Consider the following 20,732-nt stretch of genomic DNA (forward strand, 5'->3'; position numbering starts at 1 on the left):
TTTCTTCATGTCCCCTCTAATCCTTCTACTAATCACCTTAAATCTATGCCCCCTCCTGTCTACCCTATCTATACACCTCAATTTGGTCACCCCTTAGCCTCCTCTGTTTTAAGGAAAACAACCCTAGCCTATCCAATCTCTCCTCATAGCTGCAACTTTCAAGCCCAGGCAACATTCTTGTAAACCTCCTCTGCACTCCCTCCAGAGCAATTATGTCCTTCCTGAAATGTGGTGACCAGAACTGTACACAAAATTCCAGCTGTAGCCCAACCGGCATTTTATAAAGTTCCATCATTACATTCTTGCTTTTGTATTCAACACCTCACCCAATAAAGGAAAGCATTCCATGTGTTTTCTTGACCAATTTGTCTACCTGTCCTGCCACCTTCAAGGACTTCTGGACATGTACTCCAAGGTCACTCACTTCATGAACACCTCTCAATAGCTTCCTGTTTATTGAGTACTCCCTTGCTGTACCTCACACTTTTCCGGATTGAATTCCATCTTTTCCAGCCACTCAACCAAACCATTGATATCATTCTGGAGTTGGCAGTTATCCTCTTCACTATCAATTACATGGCCAATTTTTGTGTCATCTGCAAATTTCTCAATCATGCTTCCCACATTTAAGTCTAAATCAATATATACAACAAATAGCAAGGGTCCCAATACTGACCCCTGTGGAATGCCACTGGAAACTGTGTTTCATTCACAAAAATATCCATTGGCCATTACCCTTTGTTTCTTTGGATCCAACCTGTCACCTTCCCCTGTATCTCATGAGATCTCAGTTTCCTGGCCAGTGCCTTCCCAAATGCCTTACTAAAATCCATGTAGACAACATCTGCTGTGCTACCCTCATTAATCCTCCTTGTTACTTCCCCAAAAAATTCTATTAAGTTAGCAAGACACGATGTACGCTTAACAAAACCATGCTGACTATCCCTGATCAATCCATGCCTTTCTAAGTGAATTTGTCCTGTCTCTTAGAATTGTTTCCAATAATTTTCCCACCACCAAAGTTGGACTGATGGGCCTATAATTTTCTGGCCTAACCCTTGCACCCTATTTAAATAATGGCACGATGTTGTAGACCTCCAATCCTCTGGGACCTTGCCTGTATCTAGTGAGAATTGGAAAATGATCCTCAGAGCAGCCACTATTTCCTCCCTGGCTTCCTTCCACAGCCTAGGATTCAATCCATCTGGCCTTGGTGATTTATCCACCTTCAAGGATGCCAGTCCCCCCAGTGCTTCTTCTCTTGCTATGCTTATTGTGTCTAATATTTCACACTCCCCTTCTTTAACCATATTGTTCGCTCCATCTCTCTCCTTAGTGAGGACAGAGACAAAGTGCTCATTGAGAACCCTGCCCACATCTTCTGCATCAACCCACAAGTTACTATATACATCTTTGATAGGCCCTACCTTTTCCTTAGTTATTCTCCTGCTCTTAATGTACTGGTAAAACATCAGAATTTTCTGATTTTACCTGCCAATATCTTTTCGTATTCTCTCTTTGCTGTCCTAATTTACATTTTTACTTCACTCCTGTACTTTCTATACTCCTCTAGGCTTTCTACAGTATTAAGGCCTGAATCTTGCATTCCTAGTTCAGGTGCATGCCCGATTCAAGCGCACGTGAAATTGCGTGAAAAGACGTTGGGAGTGCACTCCGACGTCATCGTACACACGTGCTAAATTGAGGCCAATGGACTTGTGCAGGAATTGGAGCAGCACCCATCAACAATTAAAGGGCCAATAAGGTCATTGAAAAGCTTATTGACCTCGATTTTATGTTGCCCATGTGATTTTTAGTGCGTCGCACATGCAAAATGGGTGGGCAGAATTCATGTTTTAATCATTTCCTCACCCACGAAAGCAGCCGCACTTTCTCTGTCATTGCCAGCTCTTTGCTGTGTGAGTACAGAGTTGTCCCAGAGTTTCTTGGCATCTTGTTTGATTGTCAAGCCTGCCTTTCAGCATCTCAGGTCCTCATCTTCCCTGGAAAGTTCCCCTGAATATTCCAGCTCAGTGCTCCTTCATTTTCAAGGCACTGCTCCTCTGCATCACATCCAATGGGAATAGTGTATTCTGCTGGTGGAACCTCCTCTGAAGAGGAAGAGAGGAGCAAGTGGGAGAGGAGTCCAGGTGGGCACAGGCAGCGCCCCAGGGACAGATCTTTAAGAGGAGGGGCATGGGCTCAGTTGGTGCAGGGTCAGCAGGGAGGCCAAGGCAGGAGGGCAGGCCTAAGATGCCCCTACTTAGCGGCTAGGGTGTTCAGGCAGCGCTCCAACTACCTCCAGATGTCAGAGGTCCAGTGCAGCAGGAGACTCCGCCTCTCTAGAGACACAGTGACAGCAATATGTCACATGATAGGTCCAGAAATCGCCTCCAACTGCATGGGTGGACACCCTATCCTGGTGGCTTTGAAGATCACTATGGCCCTCAACTTCTATGCCTCCGGTTCTTTTCAGGGCTCAGTGGAGGATCTGTGCGGCGTTTCTCAATCAGCTGCACACAGCTGTGTCAAGTTCGTGACTGATGCTATCTTTAGACACGTCCACACATTCATCCAGACGAGGCGGGCCAGGCGAAGAGAGCACAAGGTTTCGCTGCGATGGCTGGGTTGCCCGGAACCAGAGTGTAATAGATTGCACTCACGTGGCCATCAAGGCACCAGCAGGTGAGCTCAGAGCTTTTGTAAACAAAAAGGGGTTCCCATTCAATGTATGTTCAGATTGTCTGTGACCAGAGTACACAGATTCTCCAATTTTGTGCCCATTACCCTGGGAGCTCACAAGCTGCTTACGTCTTGTGGCATTCACAGTTACCATGGCTGTTGGTGACTCCTGCATGAGTGATGGTTGGCTCCGGGGTGACAAGGTCTATCCCTTAAATAAAAGCAGAAAATGCTGGAAAAGCTCAGCAGGTCTAGCAGCATCTGTGGAGAGAGAAACAGAGTTAACGTTTCGAATCTGTATGATCCTTCTTCAGAGCTTTGAAGAAGGGTCATACAGACTCGAAACGTAAACTCTGTTTCTTTCTCCACAGATGCTGTTAGACCTGCTGAGTTTTACCAGAACTTTATATTTTTGTTTCAGATTTCAGCATCTGCAGTATTTTGCTTCTATCCCTTGAAGAGTTGGCTGATGACCCCATTCCGTCACCCAAGAACTGAGACTGAGGAGAGATACAACAGGAGTCATGCCTCCACAAGGGTGGAGAGGACCATCAGGCTGCTGAAGATGCGCTTCACATGCTTGGGCCAGTCAGGGAGAGCATTGCAGTATCCTCCAGGGTGTGTCTCCCTCATAGTCATCACATGCTGCGCCCTGCACAACCTGGCTCTGTCAAGGGGGGGACCCACTGGAGACTGAGGAAAGCGAGGCAGCTCCACAAGCCATGGAGGATGTCTCAAGTGATGGCTCAGAGGAAGATCCTGAGGAGACGCAGGGTGAGGACCTCGAGGCAGAGGACAGGAACCCTCATGGAGGCAGGGGCACCAGGGATGCTTTGATGCAGCGAACCTTCTGCTAGGCATCCAAGGCATTGATGCCTCATCAAGCATATGGCACTGTCTCCTTTGGTAACAATCAATAAATGAGAACCCAACATATTGCGCCAGTACCACACAACTCCTCAGTCATCGCAGCATCATCAGATGCAGCGGCCTCTGGTAGAGGGGTGGAGGAGCTGGTGCTCTAATCCAGAGCGTCCTGAGAGAAATCCATACAGACGGCAGGCAGCTCGCCTGCCAGTGTGAGGTACTTTTGCACCTCCCTGCTCACCATTGATGGACGGGGACCCAGCAGAGAGACTAGGTGCCTCATCCATCTCTCACACTGGCAGTGACCTCCTGAGGTCACTGCCTATGTGAGGGCTTGAAGGTTTGAGTGCAACCCCAGGAACCTTTGAGTCTACTCCTGAAGTTGCCTCTCCATGAGTGTCGCCACTCTCTCAATGGAGGAAGCTGTGCGCTCCGTGCTAAGGCTCAACACAGAACTCATGCTCCACAAGGGCTCCTCCATGACGGAGGCCATGGCACGCAGGCCCTCATGGATCTCCGCCAGTTCTCCCCACACATCCCGCTGGACATCTAGCATCTGCCGTCTAGTGGATGACTCCAGAGGCTCGTCATCTGCTTCGGAGACAGCATGGTCCTGGTATCCAGCTGTGCTCCCATTGTTGGCTCCCTGGGACCTCTCTGCCTCTGCCAGCTCCTCATGTGAGTATGATGTGCCCTCACCACTGCGCATTACCTGCGGAGATGAATAACTAATGCCCACTGACATGTGAGTATCTGCGCTGGTGCCTGGTTCAGAGGGATGGTGTGACGCTAGTGCGGGTGTGATGTCTTCCTCAGAGCTCAATGGGGGGGTCCTCGGAGTCGTCAGCAGCTCCTGTGGATGGCGTATCTGCGGGAGGAAGGCAAAAGATCAGTACATTCAATCATCATAGTCACTTTGCATGCTAGGCGGGCTGAGGAGACAGTGGAGACCTGCTGCATGGTGTCATCTACATTGGAGCTTCACTGGGCTCTCTGGCTACGACAGTTCAGTTTCTGATGAGAGGATCCCATTGGGTTTCCAGTACCCACCACATACGCATCTGTCCCCTGCACTCTGGCCTTCATCTGAGACCCCTGCCTCACCAGAACCAAAGGAGCAAGCTGACTGGTGGCATTCCAGCTCCAGTGCAACACTTTTTGTGCTTTGTGAAGATGCACAGATTTGGCACTCCACCCGTTCTGCGGTGCTCCGCAAAATTTTGACTCCTCCTGACAGGGAAAATAGCCTAATTGTTGCTCAGTTTCCCTGAAGGTCATTTCTTGGTTCCCACCCGTCCTCCCACATGGGCATTGGGCAGGCCATGTCACTGTGGCACATCCCACCCTGCAATACACTGAGGCCAGTCGTGCTGACATCTCAGCCTTGGCAGGGCAGGCTTCAGTGCCAGTTCGCATACACACTCTTAGACCCCTGAACGCTCCAAGCAATAGGCACCCAACTAAAGTTCTCCACATAGGTCCATGCCATTTCTGCACTTACCCTTGCTGACCGCAGTAGATCATTGAACCTTTTGAGGCACTGAAGGCATGTGTGGCGCACCACATCATACCCACTGACCTGGGCAGCGGCCTCCGTTGAGGCCTTTTTGGTCAGGTGGGGCGGCCTTCTCTTGCCATCCCTGGGCATTAAAATGTGCTGCCTGGCACTGACCTCCTCGACCAGCACTCCCAGGCACTCACCTGAGAAATAGGGGGCAGAGTGCGCACCCGTCTTGCCCTCCTGTCTTCCATGACCACCAGGTGCTGAGGCCATGACTGCTCACCAGGGCATTTGTTGGATAGCTTCCAAACAGCTCCCTCAGCCTGCCCCACAACTTCTGGCAGCCTTCAGGGAGCTTCCTCTTCCATTTTTTGAACACCTCACAGGGTCCCCATTGGACCCGGCGCCCGACGCATTCTCACCCCACGCACAGAAAACACATCCGGCAGTCACGTTCCACGCTGGGCGGGCCTTAATTGATCATCCAGCAGGATTTGTAAGGTTGCGTTCACAGTGCAAACCCAGTCGGGAGCGAGTTTTACATCTGCTTCTGGCAGCGCTGTCTCTGAGCGCACCCCAAGGGTAGAATTCAAGCCTAAGTCTCTTGTGACTGTCATAAGCTTTCTTTCTTCTGCTTTATCTTGGCCTGTATGCATCTGGATAACCAGTGTGCATGTTTCAGATGTAGATTTTGTATTTCAAACCATTTCCCAAATTGGTTACAGGTTCAAACATTTTTTCCAAAGTTCATCAAAAGAACTGTACTGAGTTTGAAAATAGTTGGAGGGACAATGAGGTAAAATCCTGAAATCATTGCCAGGCAATTTAACGCTTTTATGTCGTTATTCCATCTGTACAATGAAATGAACTTGATCAATCATTAAACACCACTCCTATGCTCCACTAGGCCCATTCCGATTGGTGTAGATATCTGTGTCAGTTTACATTGATCAGGACTTAATCATTCAACCTTCATTAGGAAACCTAATCCTGACACTGAACTAGTTATGGGTATTGTTGAGTGTTTGGTTTGTTCATAAAGTATTTTGTATGTCTCAACAAACTTTTCTTTGACTCCTGCACCCACTACTTATCCAAAGATTGTATCAATAAATAAAAGAGAATTCAAGTGTGATTCCATAGAACCCCTTGAGGTTTTGGTGACCATATTGTCCTTGTGATGTTCTCAAACAGAAGGAATAATATGTAACATCAGTTCAGCCACTAGGTGGAGAGCTAACCATTCTCATGCAGAGTGTAAAGTTGGTTTTCGTTGGGGGAAAGGTCAGAAAAGGCTGCTAATCAGTCTTGGAGACCTGGGCCCAGATCCTCCAGTCTCTGATTGTACCCCAGAAGATGCACTACAGGATTCTTCAGAAGTCCCAATGCAAGGACTTCGTGGGAATTGCCTAGGAAGTTTCAACTTCCAATGGACAATTCCCCTGCTCCCCGGAACTCTCTGAAAAAGTCTCCAACCCTGAGTTAGAGTCAGAAACTTTGGAGAGTTCTGACTTATTTACCTGAATAGTTACCCAGGAAATGCTAGACTGAAAAAAAAACAATGTCTAACTCTAGGGTAACTATACAAGTGACCGCCCACCCCCCACTGATGCACCCCCAATCCTCCAACACTCTCAACACTCCAACTCCCACCGGACCCTCTGACACCCCCCACCCTCCGACTCCCCTCCTGACCTTCTGACTCCCCCCTTACCATCCGACTACCCTCCAACCCTCCAACACCCTCCGCGCTGACACGACACGAACAGACCTCACCACCCTGCCACCCTACCCACCCTTTCACCCTACACAACTGGCACCCTACTCAGCCTACCTCACTCACACTCACTAACACACTGAAAATCTATTTAAATGTCCCAGAACCCTTCAGTGCAATATTGACTTACCAGAATACAGCAGCTAGCGCTGTAAAAGGGGGTGTGGCTTGGCTTCCCCCAACGATCCTGCACCATGAAGAAAAACTCCGAGAACAAGTACGCTCCACATTTCTGAAGAGGCCTGGGTCAAAGGTGGGGGCCAAAAATGTAGAGCTGCAGCGTTGGGTAAGAATATGGGAGCGGAGTGACAATCCGATGGTGGTTGTCACTCCTCAGAAGATTCAGCCCCATGATACACGATTAACATGCACCCATTAGTAGTGAGGCAGAGTTCACACACCCTGCTAATTGAACTGCTGATAGCAGTGAGCAACCCAGCACTAAGTGAGCTGCTGAGGTGACTGCAGCCTCAGCAGGGGCGCGGCTGAGTTTGTGTGTAGCGAGCACCACTTAAAGCTAGCCCACATTACTTAATGATTGGAGCAAGTGTTGGAAATAGCTCAGAAGAACCTTTGAGCAAGGAGGAGTGAAAATGGAGCAGCAAGTCAGAAAGTGTGCCCTTTTGTTTTCCTGTGCAGTAATGAAGGGCTGCTGCAGGGGCGGAGAGGAAGTGTTTTCTATGCACAGGTCAAGAAGCCCTCCATTAGAAAGGCAGTTGGACCAGATAACCATTATGAGAAATACCAGAGTGTATCCCTAGGGACCTGGGTGAAGAGCCAGAAGCAGTTCAATAACCTCAAACGAGAGATCAAGGTCAGTGAATGCATTTTCACATGTCCTTACAAATGAAACACTCGCCCGAACCATTTATCACTCTCCTCCACTCATCAACCAACAGTCTCAATCAGGTATGATTCATACCCAACATTCTGTACTTCACCTGACCCTCGCACACTTCACTGCTGCAAGCCTCATACCTACATCTTAGAGCTTGCACACACTGCTAACTATTCAACTATAGTATGTGCATCACCCAAACACATTGCACCACACTTAATGACACGCTTCCCTCTCTCTTGCAGGACAAGGTGGGGCATAATCAGAAGAGGCAGCATCTGACCAGCAGATGCTAGGCACGGCTGTGTATCCTCAGCTTGACGGAGGAGATAATGCTGGTGATCATTGGAGCAGCTGAGGCCGTGGCCAGCGACCGGGCTTAAACCATAAAGGATAATGGTTTGTTCCTATCTAAACCACCTTCTCACATTCCACTTCCCCTTCATTCCATAATCTCTGATTTACAAGCTGCAGATGGGGTTAGCTTATACCTGTTGTTCCCACCCCACCCCCTTCCTTCACACCAACCTTGTGCCTTTCTCCTTTCAGATATCCAAGCACTGCCACTTGGTCCAGAACGGGTGTGGGGAGCCTGAAGTGCAAGAGGAACAAGAGACTGATGATGAAGAAACATTAACATCTGCTGTCAATCTCGCAGCCACCAGCTCAGATACTGGCACTGTGCAAACATTAGAGGGTAGCATAGAGGCAGGATCAGCACACGGTAAGTCATTAGGCCAGGGCAGAGGGAAAGGATCACACAAGTGCCAGATCCCTGGGAAGTGAAATCATGCCTGAATTCTACTGAAGAGGATTCAGATGAGGACTTTGAAGGAGCAGTGTACAGAAGAAGTCATGCTTTGGAGTTGTGGTAGCACTGTGTAGGAGCACTAGACCAGGCAAAGACACTGGCAAGACAGGCACTAAGGAAATGCACAAAGGCAATTTATTGACTTTTGTATGGAATATTGGATGGTTTGTTGGATAAAATTTGGTTGGAAAGCTTGTTTTGTTGTGGCATTGTGGCCAAGGTGATGGTGTGATATCAAAGGGAAGCTAAGATATGGGACTGTTGTACAATAGGGATTTGGGGTTTTGTTCACAGGAACTGTTGTCAAATGAAGTGATCATGGACAGCCTGGCTGCAATGGGAATGTTTCAGCCGCCCCCTCCCTTGCTCCTGCTCCTCCTAATCTTCCTCCTCTTCCTGAGTTGCCTGCTGTATCCCTGGTGGCAAGGGCTGCGCACTCATGATGATCAGGTTGTGAAAAATACAACAGACCACCAGAAATGAGGACACAGGCTTCAAAGGGTACTGCAAGTCTCTTCCACAGTAGTCTTACTCCTCGCTCTGTGAGGAGATCCTCATCTTCTTTTCTGCCTCTGTTCCACCTTCCTCTCATGCTGCAACCCAAGCAATTGCAACCAAAGCACCCATGACACAGAGCAAATGGTCTGGCCAGAACCCTTGCAGTCACAACCAAGACCCTTTCCATCTGAAGCACCAATTGTCGTCATCTTCACCAACTGTAACCACCTCAGCAACCCAGTAAATTCGAACATAACCAATAGAAAGTAACCAGCAACCAGCCTTCAAGTTGTTGATGATCTCTTTAAATGGCTGTGTTGGTACCTTTCTTGCTACTGAATGTATGTTTAGCTGTGTATGTTTAAGAGACAGGGCCAAATGGAGCAACAAGGTCGAAAAAGCTGATGTCACGATCTGTCTAGCCTACATACCTCTGGCGCATGCTCCTAAAACTAACATCCTCGGCATGATAACATTCGGCTTGGGCTGTGCTGTTAGTGTGCATGTGCAATGCGGACATTATTTTCATACAAAATAGCATCCATAGTGCCAAAACTATGAACTAAAAACTAGAACCAATTTTGTGGTCTACATTTCTGCTTTGGACATGTGGCATTAGGTCACAGAGCAGCCATTACCTCATTGAATGGTAGAGCAGGCTAGAGGGACTAAATTTCCTTCTCTGTTCCAATATTCCCATGTCCCAATTATCTTGGTGCTTGGCTGAATTCCTGACACTGGTTGAATTCCTTGCTGAATTTGCATAACCGTTTCAGTTGTAATGGTTGCTTTATTCTTTTACACTAGATCCTTTTGCAATGTTCTGACCTGCAATGTCATTTTCCTCCTCATGTGTTTTTCTACAGGAGTTTTGAGTGAATCAACCCTTGAATGGAAGCTATAGTGTGCAGTAGGACAAATGGGCTTGAATTAGCAAGTTATCCCTTTAATTAATTAGTAAAAATAGGTTTTGGGTTATTGGGCAGTGATGTTGACCCAGAATAGATAAAAGAAAGGAAATAATTGTTCATTTTTAGTATGCTGTCCCTGATTAAAAGTGACATCAACTGACAGTTGGTTAGAAAGGAACAAAGAGATAAATTATAAACCAGTTAATCTAACAATCTACCTAACATCCGTAGTAATTAAATTTCAACAGGCCATTATACGGGATAAAAATTAATACTGTAAGGAGCACATTTTACTGGACTGTTATAAAGAACATATCTTTTTTATTTTCTGTTGGACTGTGAATTAGAGTTACAATGGCTGCAGTTAAAGGACATGTCCACTGGAACAGGATGAGAGATATATGCAATGTTGCAGTCCTGAAACAGAGTGTGCCATGAAAGTCAGAATGGTGCTGGAAAGGAATCCTGGACCAAGGGAGCTGCCTGGCAACAACATTTTAATTGGCTCCTGACCAGATGACCAAGGTTTTGTGTGAGGGCAGAGCTGAATAGCTCCTAGCCTGAAAGGAACAAAACCTAAAACCTCTTTCTCATGTGTGTGGAAGATTCCAGTAATTCCACAATAATAGCTAGCTGTTCTTTTTTTCCCTCCTATTATCTATATAATCTGCTATCTTTGAAAACCCCTGTCAAGAGGCAAACGGGAAAATCACTGTTAGAGACATTGAAAGGCAAGTGCTCAATCAGTGAACTAAACACTGAAAGTGTTAGAAGGCCACCTTGTGTCATCAATAAGAACTGAAAGGAATTTGGAAGACATCAATCAAAATCAACACATCGAGCCCTGTACTCCAGATTGGTGCAATTGAACTGTTTTATCCCACCCTTAAAATCCATGTTTTGTGGGTCTTATGTGTCTTGTTTGTGTGTGTGTATATAGGGATTTAAGAAGGGGGTAGGGCTTAAGATATAGTGTTAGAAGTTAGCAGTTCATATTTCTTTCTTTTGCTACTAGTTAAAGACTATTTGTTCAATAAATAGTTATTGACTTATTAAGTTTATAAACCTGCTGCCTGCATTCTGTTAACCTAAATTAAACGGTTAGGTAGAATTGGAACAATCTGGTGGTTTGGTTAAACTTTTCACATTTGTCGTGTCTCGGGGAACAGTGGGGCTCATCTACACAACTAGACACCTAGATACACTCCTAAGATATATCGAGGCACAGCCTGCTTCATGGCAGAAAAAATTAATCAAGCGGGAGAAGTATTTATCATGAACAATTTTGCTTACATAGAGCCCACAGTGATTTGATTAACAACGTGCTTCATTATATCGTTCTTTCAGAGGGATATATAAATAACCCAGCTCCAGTGATCCTCATCACAATCATTGAATCACTCAGTGCACGCAATGGGAAATGTGACATTTTCTTTAAGGCAATTATTTCATTACATTATTTTATCCATAATTATGCAAGATAATACATGAAGATTATTATTTTCCTCTGTTCATCTTTTACGAGGACAGGAACTTCCAGGGTCGGCACTATGAGTGCAGTACTGACTGTGCTGTCCCCTTACTTCAGACGCTGTAACTCCAACATGAGTGACTGGTGGGTGGTGTATGAGAGACCCAATTACATGGGATACCAGTATGTCCTGAGCAGGGGAGAATATCCTGACTACCAGCGCTGGATGGGATTCAATGACAGCATCAAGTCATGTCACACCTATCCTTAAGTAAGTTGATATTTATTTGAAAAGGATTGATGTCAGTTTTTCCAGGTTGTCAACTTTGTATATTAATGGGCCAGATTTTGTTGTAACAGGACATCAAACAGCATTCTCCATTCTTAAGACTTGCCCCTGCATCTACCTTAAGTTTGTTAAATCTTTACCACGGCTTTGACAAACTTCCCTTCCTTGGTTGTCGTCATCATCGGCTTTCCCTCGATTCAAGGATGATGTCTACTCAGGATCATGAGTTCCATGACTGAACAGGCCGATTCTCGATCCACAGATCTTTGGGCACTTGGGGCCCAAATGAGGGAGTGAGATCCAGAGTGCAGGATTTGCTTCCTTTTTTTTCCCTTCTCTGCCACTGCTCTGCCTCATCATCAAGGCATTTGGACTCAAAGTATGATTTGGCTTGATTGACAAGTTGTCGTCATTATGAACGATTGGTAGCAAGCTCCTCCCAGTCATTAGTGTCAATGCTGCTGTGCTTCAAGGAGAGCATCAGAGTGTCTTTGTCCTCCCCTGGAATTCTGGCCATTTGAGAGTTGAGAAAACAGGACGTGATAGGGGAGAGAGTCATTGGCCATCTGGACACAGTGTCCAGTCCACTGAAGTCGATCTTTTAGACATTTGCCCAAATGCTTGGAGAGGCAGGTTCAAGAAGGACACGAATGTTTGTTCGATGGTCCTCCCATTGAATCTGGAGGATGCAATGGGGCATTACTGATGGATTTTCTCTTGTGCACTTATGCGTCACTGATGCACAGTCCAGGTCTCACTGCAGTGCAGGCATGTGCCTTTGTTGTCAAACACTTGCTTCTGTAGTTTGTAGGAGGATGAGCTGCCACAGCTGATTTGGCTTTGGATGTCCTCGTCAGTGGTGGCCTTTTGAGAGAGATGACTGTATGGGAAGTGCTCAACATATTCCAGAGTCTCTCCTGCAATATATATTGTAGCTGGGATATTTGGCTGACTCGGTGTGGGTTGATGCATAAGTTTTGTTTTGGCAGCATTCGAGGACAGGCCCATTTCCTTGCATGCAGAATTGAAGAGATTTGAGAGTGGCTTCCAAGTCTAGTGCAAGATTACTTCTTCCTTGGTAAGCACCGATGCAAAGTACTCATTTAGTACCTTTCTGCCTCCACCAATAAATTTCCATTTTGGTCCCTAACCAGCTCCCCACTCCTCTGCCTACCTTTTTACTGTCTAAATGCCTATAGAAGATCTTAGGATAACCTTAGCCACAAATCTATCTTTGCGAGGTGTATTTATTCCTCTTCTTTAATTTTCCACTTCTTTATATTTATTATCTGCAACCTGATTCTCCCTTGTATTATCAGGCTGAAAACTATCACGTTGACTCCAATTTCTGCTTCATCCTACTCTTTAACTCCTTTGTCATTCAGGGAGTTCTGAATTTCTTGCCCTCCACAACCCACTTGTGGGAATGTACCTAGAATGTACCCAAACCATTTCCATATTAAAGGATGCCCATTGCTCCATTACATTTCTGCCTTCCAGCTTTGACTTCTATTTACACAGGCCAGATCCTGCCTCAGTTCCCTGAAATTAGCCATTCCTCATTTAAGTATTGCTCTTCGTCCTTCTCCAAAACTAATCGAAATAGAAAAGAGAAGCATTCGAAAGGGCTAGAAGGCTGGGAACAGATGAAGCCCGTGGGGAATATAAAGAGAGTAGGAAGCAACTTAAGCAAGGAGTCAGGAGGGCTAAAAGGGGTCATGAAAAGTCATTGGCAACCAGGATTAAGGAAAATCCCAAGGCCTTTTATACATATGTAAAAAGCAATAGGGTAGCCAGGGAAAGGGTAGGACCACTGAGGGACAGAGGTGGGAATCTGTGTATGGAGCCAGAAGAAATGGGAGAGATACTAAATGAGTACTTCTCATCAGTATTCACCAAAGAGAAGGACTTAGCAGTCGATTTGTCTAGGGAAGAGTGTGTAGATAGCCTGGATCATGTTGAGATCAAAAAAGAGGAGGTGTTAGGCGTCTTGAAGAATATTAAGGTGGATAAGTCCCCAGGGCCAGATGGGATCTACCCCAGAGTACTGAGGGAAGCAAGGGAGGAGATTGCTGGGGCCTTGACAGAAATCTTTGTATGCTCACTGGCTGCGGATGAGGTCCCAGAGGACTGGAGAATGGACAATGTTGTTCCTTTGTTTAAGAAGGATAGCAGGGATAATCCAGGAAATTACAGGCCGGTGAGCCTTACATCAGCGGTAGGGAAATTATTGGAGAAGGTTCTTCATGACAGGATTTACTACCATTTGGAAGCAAATGGGCGTATTAGTGAGAGGCAGCATGGTTTTGTGAAGGGGTGGTCGTGTCTCACTAACTTGATCGAGTTTTTCGAGGACATGACAAAGATGATCGATGATGGAAGGGCAGTGGATGTTATCTACATGGATTTCAGTAAAGCCTTTGACAAGGTCCCTCATGGCAGACTGGTACAGAAGGTAAATTCGAATGGGATCAGAGGTGAGCTGGCAAGATGGATACAGAATTGGCTTGGTCATAGAAGACAGAGGGTAGCAGTGGAAGGGTGCTTTTCTGAATGGAGAGCTGTGACTAGTGGTGTTCCGCAGGGATCAGTGCTGGGACCTTTGCTGTTTGTAGTATATGTAAATGATTTGGAGAAAAATGTAACTGGGCTAATTAGTAAGTTTGCAGATGACACTAAGGTTGGAGGAATTGCAGATAGTGAAGAGGATTGTCAAAGGATACAATGGGATATAGATCAGTTGGAGACTTGGGCGGAGAAATGGCAGATGGAGTTTAATCCGGACAGATGCGAGTTAATGCATTTTGGAAGGTCTAATACAGGTAGGAATTATACAGTAAATGGCAGAACCCTTAAGTGCATTGATGGGCAGAGGGATCTGGGTGTACAGGTCCACAGGTCACTGAAAGTGGCAATGCAGGTGGATAAGATAGTCAGGAAGGCATATGGCATGCTTGCCTTTATCGGCAGGGGTATTGAGTATAAAAGCTGGGAAGTCATGCTGCAGCTGTATAGAACCTTGGTTAGGCCACACTTGGAATATTGCGTACAATTCTGGTCGCCATATTACCAGAAGGATGTGGAGGCATTGGAGAGGGTGCAGAGGAGGTTTACCAGGATGCTGCCTGGTCTGGAGGTTATTAGCTATGAGGAGAGGTTGGAGAAACTCGGATTGTTCTCACTAGAGCAACAGAGATTGAGGGGCGACTTGATAGAAGTTTACAAAATTATGAGTGGCATGGACAGAGTAGATAGTCAGAAGCTTTTTCCCAGGGTGGAAGTCAATTACTAGGGGACATAGATTTAAGGTGAGAGGAGAAAACTTTAGAGGAGATGTGCGGGGCAAGTTTATTACGCAGAGTGTCTGGAATTCGCTGCCAGGGGAGGTGGTGGAAGCAGGTACGATAGTGGTGTTTAAGAGGCAGCTTGACAAATACATGAATAGGATGGGAATAGAGGGATACGGACCCCGGAAGTGCAAAATGTTTTAGTTTGACAGGCAATATGATTGGCGCAGGCTTGGAGGGCCAAAGGGCCTGTTCCTGTACTGTACTTTTCTTTGTTCTTTGTTCTTTGAAATCTTATGAGAACTTAAGAAATAGGAGCAGGAGTAGACCTTGAGCCTGTCCTGCCATTCAATATGATCAAGGCTGACCTTCTCCCTCAACGTTGCTATTTCACTGGCTGCCATATCCTTCAATTCCCTGAAAGACTAAACATTCTGCCTATCTCAGCCTTATAATATATTTAACAATGGATTTTCCACAACCCCCTGGGGTACAGAAGTCCAAAGATTCATAACTTCTGAGAGAAGAAATTTCTCCTTCTCTCGGTTATAAATGATTGACACTGTATAATATTGTACTAACTATTCCCACGATGCTTTCCCGCTATGACATTTCCTACTTCACCCACTTTCTTTTCCAGGAATAGATCCAACAGGAAACATAGCGATCAAGAACATTCTCCTGAGCACACTTCAGAAATTTCTGACCTTCTCTTCCCTATCTACAACAGAATCTGCAGATAAAGATCAAATGAGGCTGGGACTCAATAAAATCTCATTTATTTCAAATTGATTTAACCATGTGTTTGAACAAATCAAGTCAGCATCGTTGGATTTCAGAAATGCACCATACACCTGAAAGATCCGATAGTTGAGCTGTAGCCGCCCCAGTCACCGTATCTCCTGTATTCACCGGGTCTCAGGAAATACTGTCAGCCTCTGTAGTTGGGATGTTCATAGAAGATCCAGTAGCCGTCCATCACTTGACAGGAGTGAATATCACGGTAACAGAAAAGATCGTAGACAAATGGACAGTCAGCCATGAATTCCATCATCTGTCCTCCAAAGTCAGGCCTCTCGTAAATTCTCATTCTGTAGGCGTTACTACTGAACTGGAATGGGAAGGGAATCATGTCAGTACAATCTTTGAAAGCCACAAAATGGACATAAGATTTATCACTGTTATAAAGCTATTCAAAGGTTTGGAGATAACTTATAGTTTTCAGTAGATTTTACTAGTTGCTGAGCAAGATGCTCAGTGTATGGGAAGTATTCTGGGACATCTTTAGTTACATTGAGTAAAGATTTCTAATTAGACAGCAGTGTTGAATTCATGTATCATCTTCATGATGAAAGACAAATCAACATTCCACTGGTGGCCTTCTCAACCACATGTACTTAATCAATTTTAATGGAAACTAAGCATTGATTGATTGCAACTTATATTTAACAAAGCCCTTTAGAAAGAGGGGTGTATTTTAAAATGCCCCAGAGTTTTATAGAAGCTGTTCCTCATGATTGTCCAGAGGTGAGTGAATGACATGGTGAGTATTTCTTTACTGAGAGAAGAATTAAATTGACAGGAATATCTCAGCATGTACAATATTTTAAAGCACGTTTAGTGACAAACCAACTACTGTGGTATTGGAAGTTGAAATGCTTAATAGTCGCATCAGTATAAAAAGGAAAATAAATAAAACAAATGTAAAACTTACATATGGGTAGGAGCAACATGAGCCGATGTTGTCACTGAATCCCATCCAGCGCTGGTAGTGAGGATATTCTCCACTGCTCAGAACATACTGGTATCCCATGTAATTGGGTCTCTCATACACCACCCAACAGTCACTGTCAACACGGATGGAGTTACAGCAGCTAAAGTAAGGGGACAGGTCAGCACAGACACTACTGCACTCATAGTGCCGTCCCTGGAAGTTCCTGTCCTCATAGAAGATCTAGAGAAAAATAATTCCTTCAGGTAGCATTTCTGCAAAGCAGTAAAATAATATACTAATATTGTTCAATAAAACCCTACCTTTCCAATTTTGCTCGGAGTGATCCTGTGACTGCGATGAAGGAGAGAGGAGCTGGACTATTTATAAATCCATCTGAAAGAGCAAAATGGCAAAACACAATGGCAGTAAAATCACCACAGACCCTATATAAGCAAAATTGTCCCTGATACCTTATGTTTTTTGTTGCAAAGGTTCATTGCTTTACCACACTGCATTTTGGACACCTTGTATTGGTTCAGCTGCACATAGTTACTGAATGGATAATGTATTTTCAAACAATTGGTCTTCACCTTATAACCTTAAAAAGAAAGTCACAGTTTATTTCATGAGATTAAATTATTACAATATATCAGAACCACGAGATTGTGATGTACGACTAACGAGCGCCCATTGCTTACAATGCAGGAAGCACACAACCATCATGCTGTGGATATTTTACATGACTGCAGTGTGCAGCCAGCACTCAGTATATTTTGAGCAGCTGTTTACCTGAACAGGAGATGCAAAATTGTGAGAAGTTAGCATGTATTCAAGCTAGCCTGCACTAATAAAGATAGCCTGTACCTCCTAAAGTGGCAGCGTATTTTAACTGAGGCAGGTGCTGGAAGTGGCTGGGGAAGAGTGTCTGCCCTGCAGAAAGAGTGGCCAGAGCTGGGATTTTCTGCCCCCGTTTGCAGCAGGCGTCATAGCAGGTGGGAGCGGAAAATATCGGGAGATTACAAAAATTAGTTTCACGTTGTAAAACCAGTTTGCAATCGTCCACTCCACCCATCAATGACGGGCCGCATTTCCTGCCACTGCATATCGGGAACCTAATTTCAAGAAATTAGAATATCATTATAAGCCCTGCTCACCGGAATCATACCCCCACACTGGATCATCTGGGCACGTCAGTGTGATTACGTGCCGACGTGTTTCACAACTGTACATAAGCGACATGCACCTGGCGAGCTACACTTTGTTTGGAACTTCGAGGTTTGTTTGCCTACCTGGCTTTGGGCAGTACTTGCAGTCATCAGCGCCAGGCTTCACAGACAGCACCACATCACTTTTAGGAGGGCTCATGGGTAGGTCTCTACCTACCAGACCAGCCGTAAGGCAGGGGTTGTTTTTCAATGGCTGCAGGGCTAGGGCTTGCTTGGGGAAGGGGGAGAAGTGGCCTTAGGCAGGGAAGAGGCTGCAGGGTGGGTGCAATTCTGGAGAAGTGGGGGACGGGTATCCCAGGGTGTGTATGGAGAGAATGTTGATCTGTGGAGTGGCCTCAAGAAGGTGAGGGCTGAGGAGGCAGTATCCAGAGGAGATGAGGCCAGATGGAGATGTGAGGGCATATGAGAGAGTGAGTGGTGATGTCCCTTGAGCTGGCAGTGAGTGAGATGCCAGTGAATGGGTGATGGTCTTATGAGTGTGTGAGTTTAGAGTGATGAGATGGTTTCCTTACCATGGCGGCATGGATGAGATCATTCATCCTCTTTCTGCACTGGATGGTAAACTTCTTCTGTGAAGCATTGGCACTGACCACCACTGCCACCGCCTCACAAGCTGAAATGGTGAGATTGCTGGACCTCCGGCGAGAATGGGGCTGGAGGGCATCACGGCGGGCCCCCAAAAGGCATTTCAGTGATGGGTCATTGAACTCTTCTTGGCTTTCAGGGCCGTGCCTTCACTGGTGCAGTCCTGGACTGCAAGCATTGAGAACTGCGTGTGCGGCTGCAGTTTAGATATGGCCCCCAGAGTGAGGAAACAGTGACGTAACAGCGTGCCGGGTGAGTCAGAGGCTGGCGCCAGCGAGACCGTGTGTTTCCTGTGGCTACATAATTACTGAGGCAGGAAGCGGGTGATACAGCGCAAAAACCCGCCCTTGCAGCATGCTGGAAAAATGTCTTTTTTCACGCCTGCCATGTACTTAGTGCAATTCAGGAAAAATTCTGGCCTGTATAGCACAAAAGTGAAAAGAACAGGCTCAAAGGTTCTCCTACACAGAACTGAAGGCCTTGATGCAAGGGGTGGACAGGAGAAGTGCTGTAGCCACAGTGCTGTTCTCACCATGGGCAGGAAGTGATAAAAAGTGCATTCCCACTAATCATAGCTGCCCCTGAGCCATTTAACTCCCTGATTGGCTGGCAGCTCTATAGTCCCAGCAGCACCAGTGGCAGCAGTGATCAGGACTGGGACTACAAGCAGTCCCCAGATTCTAAGTCCTGGAGTCCAGGAATAGGTAAGTGTGGATGATCTCATGGCGGGGAGGAGAGATGAGGCCTGAGTTTGGCGGGGGGGGTGGGGGTTGACAGTGGGAAGAGATATGGGGGTCTTGATGGAAAAGACGGGGCAAAGGGAGCACCCACGGAGGACAGACCTTGGGCGGTGTGGATGTCCAATGTGGAAAGGTGGCCCTTGAGGGAGGTGCCCACCCCCTCCCACATGAGGCCTGAGCAGAGTGGCCTGCCAGGCACTACACAACCAAATTTTGCACCCAGGATTTTAATGTGGGAAAACATTTGAAAATGCTTCACTTTGGGAAAAAGAATTGAGAGTGAAACACCATCAGAAAAATTAGAGAGGAGGCCAGAAATTTTATGGGAAATATTGACTTTAAGCAGACTTTTATAGGTGCAGAGAATGGAAGGATAGGGACTTGGAGAGAGAATGCCACAGAATAACACTGCAGTAAATAGTCATTCTTTGAGATTTATGACCAATTTTGCTGCTCCCTAACATGTACGTTATGACAAAACTATTTTATGGTCAATTAAATACAAATACAACATAAATGTGATTACAATTGTCGACTTCTATTTCAACTTCTATGCTATATAAAGATTTTGTGCAAGTTTATTACAGATGGTTCATGGAAGTATTATTAATCTATTTCTATATTGCTTATAAGTATTGGGGCACAAAAACATGTTTCCAATGAGTCATACATTATTTGTTAACTAGCACTATTCATCAAGTAACAGTTTGATCTTCTAGCCAGTTCCTTAATATTTTGAAGTTTATCTTTTCATTGAAATATTAAAATGATAAATTATACTTATTAAAATATTACTCAATTTTTAGCACTCTATCAAATAGCAATGGGTTTAGTCCTGCAGCTTTTGCAATTTTGCTTTATAGCAAAGTCTTCACAACTTTATTGAAAATAACATTTGCAAAGGTTACATAAAATTGAAATATGACTCAATATCAATATTCCATAACAGGAAACCCACACACTTTCAGGGAGCTTGGTAGAGAATGGTACATTAGAATCATAGAATCATAGAATAGTGCAGCACACAAGGAGGTCATTCATTCTATCAAAGCTGTACTTGGCTCTTTCGAAGAGCAAATCAGTTAGATACACTCAGCCACTCGTATCCTATATCGCTGCATTTCTTTTCTTCTTCAAGAATTTATCCAATTCTCCTTTGAAGGTGTCTTTTGAATTGTATCCACCGTTCTACCAGGTAGTCCATTCCAAATCCTAACCATTTGTTGCCCAAAAAAGTTATTCCTCACGTCACCTCTGGTTCTTTTGCCAATTTAATTTGTCAACCCTTCAGTCATTGACAAAACTTTCTCTTTATTTACTCTGTCTAAGCTCACGATGATTTCAAACACCTTACCTGCTCTTAGCCTTCTCTATCCCATCACACTTATTTGCATTGAATTTCATCTGTCATATATCTGCCCATTTCTACTGCATTGTTCTGGACCGGACAATGGATTTTGAAAAATGGATGGTGACAGAGGTGGTGGGGGGGGGGGGGGGGGGGGGGGTGCGGGGGAGGGTCAGTAGAATCACAG

The 20,732-nt window shown here is 45.5% G+C and overlaps 1 protein-coding gene across 1 annotated transcript; it reads right to left on the reverse strand.

The window, feature by feature from the left end:
* Positions 1–15,863: 15,863 nt before the first annotated feature.
* Positions 15,864–17,366, reverse strand: LOC144686977 (gamma-crystallin S-1-like). The gene is made up of 4 exons (XM_078552815.1): positions 17,345–17,366; positions 17,117–17,244; positions 16,647–16,886; positions 15,864–16,043 (listed from the first exon to the last, which is right to left on the reverse strand). Exons 1-4 carry the CDS (start codon positions 17,364–17,366, stop codon positions 15,864–15,866), a joined length of 570 nt encoding a protein of 189 aa, XP_078408941.1.
* Positions 17,367–20,732: the final 3,366 nt, after the last annotated feature.

Source organism: Cetorhinus maximus, chromosome 11, assembly GCF_964194155.1.
Source record: "Cetorhinus maximus chromosome 11, sCetMax3.hap1.1, whole genome shotgun sequence".
Taxonomy (NCBI): Eukaryota; Metazoa; Chordata; class Chondrichthyes; order Lamniformes; family Cetorhinidae; genus Cetorhinus; species Cetorhinus maximus.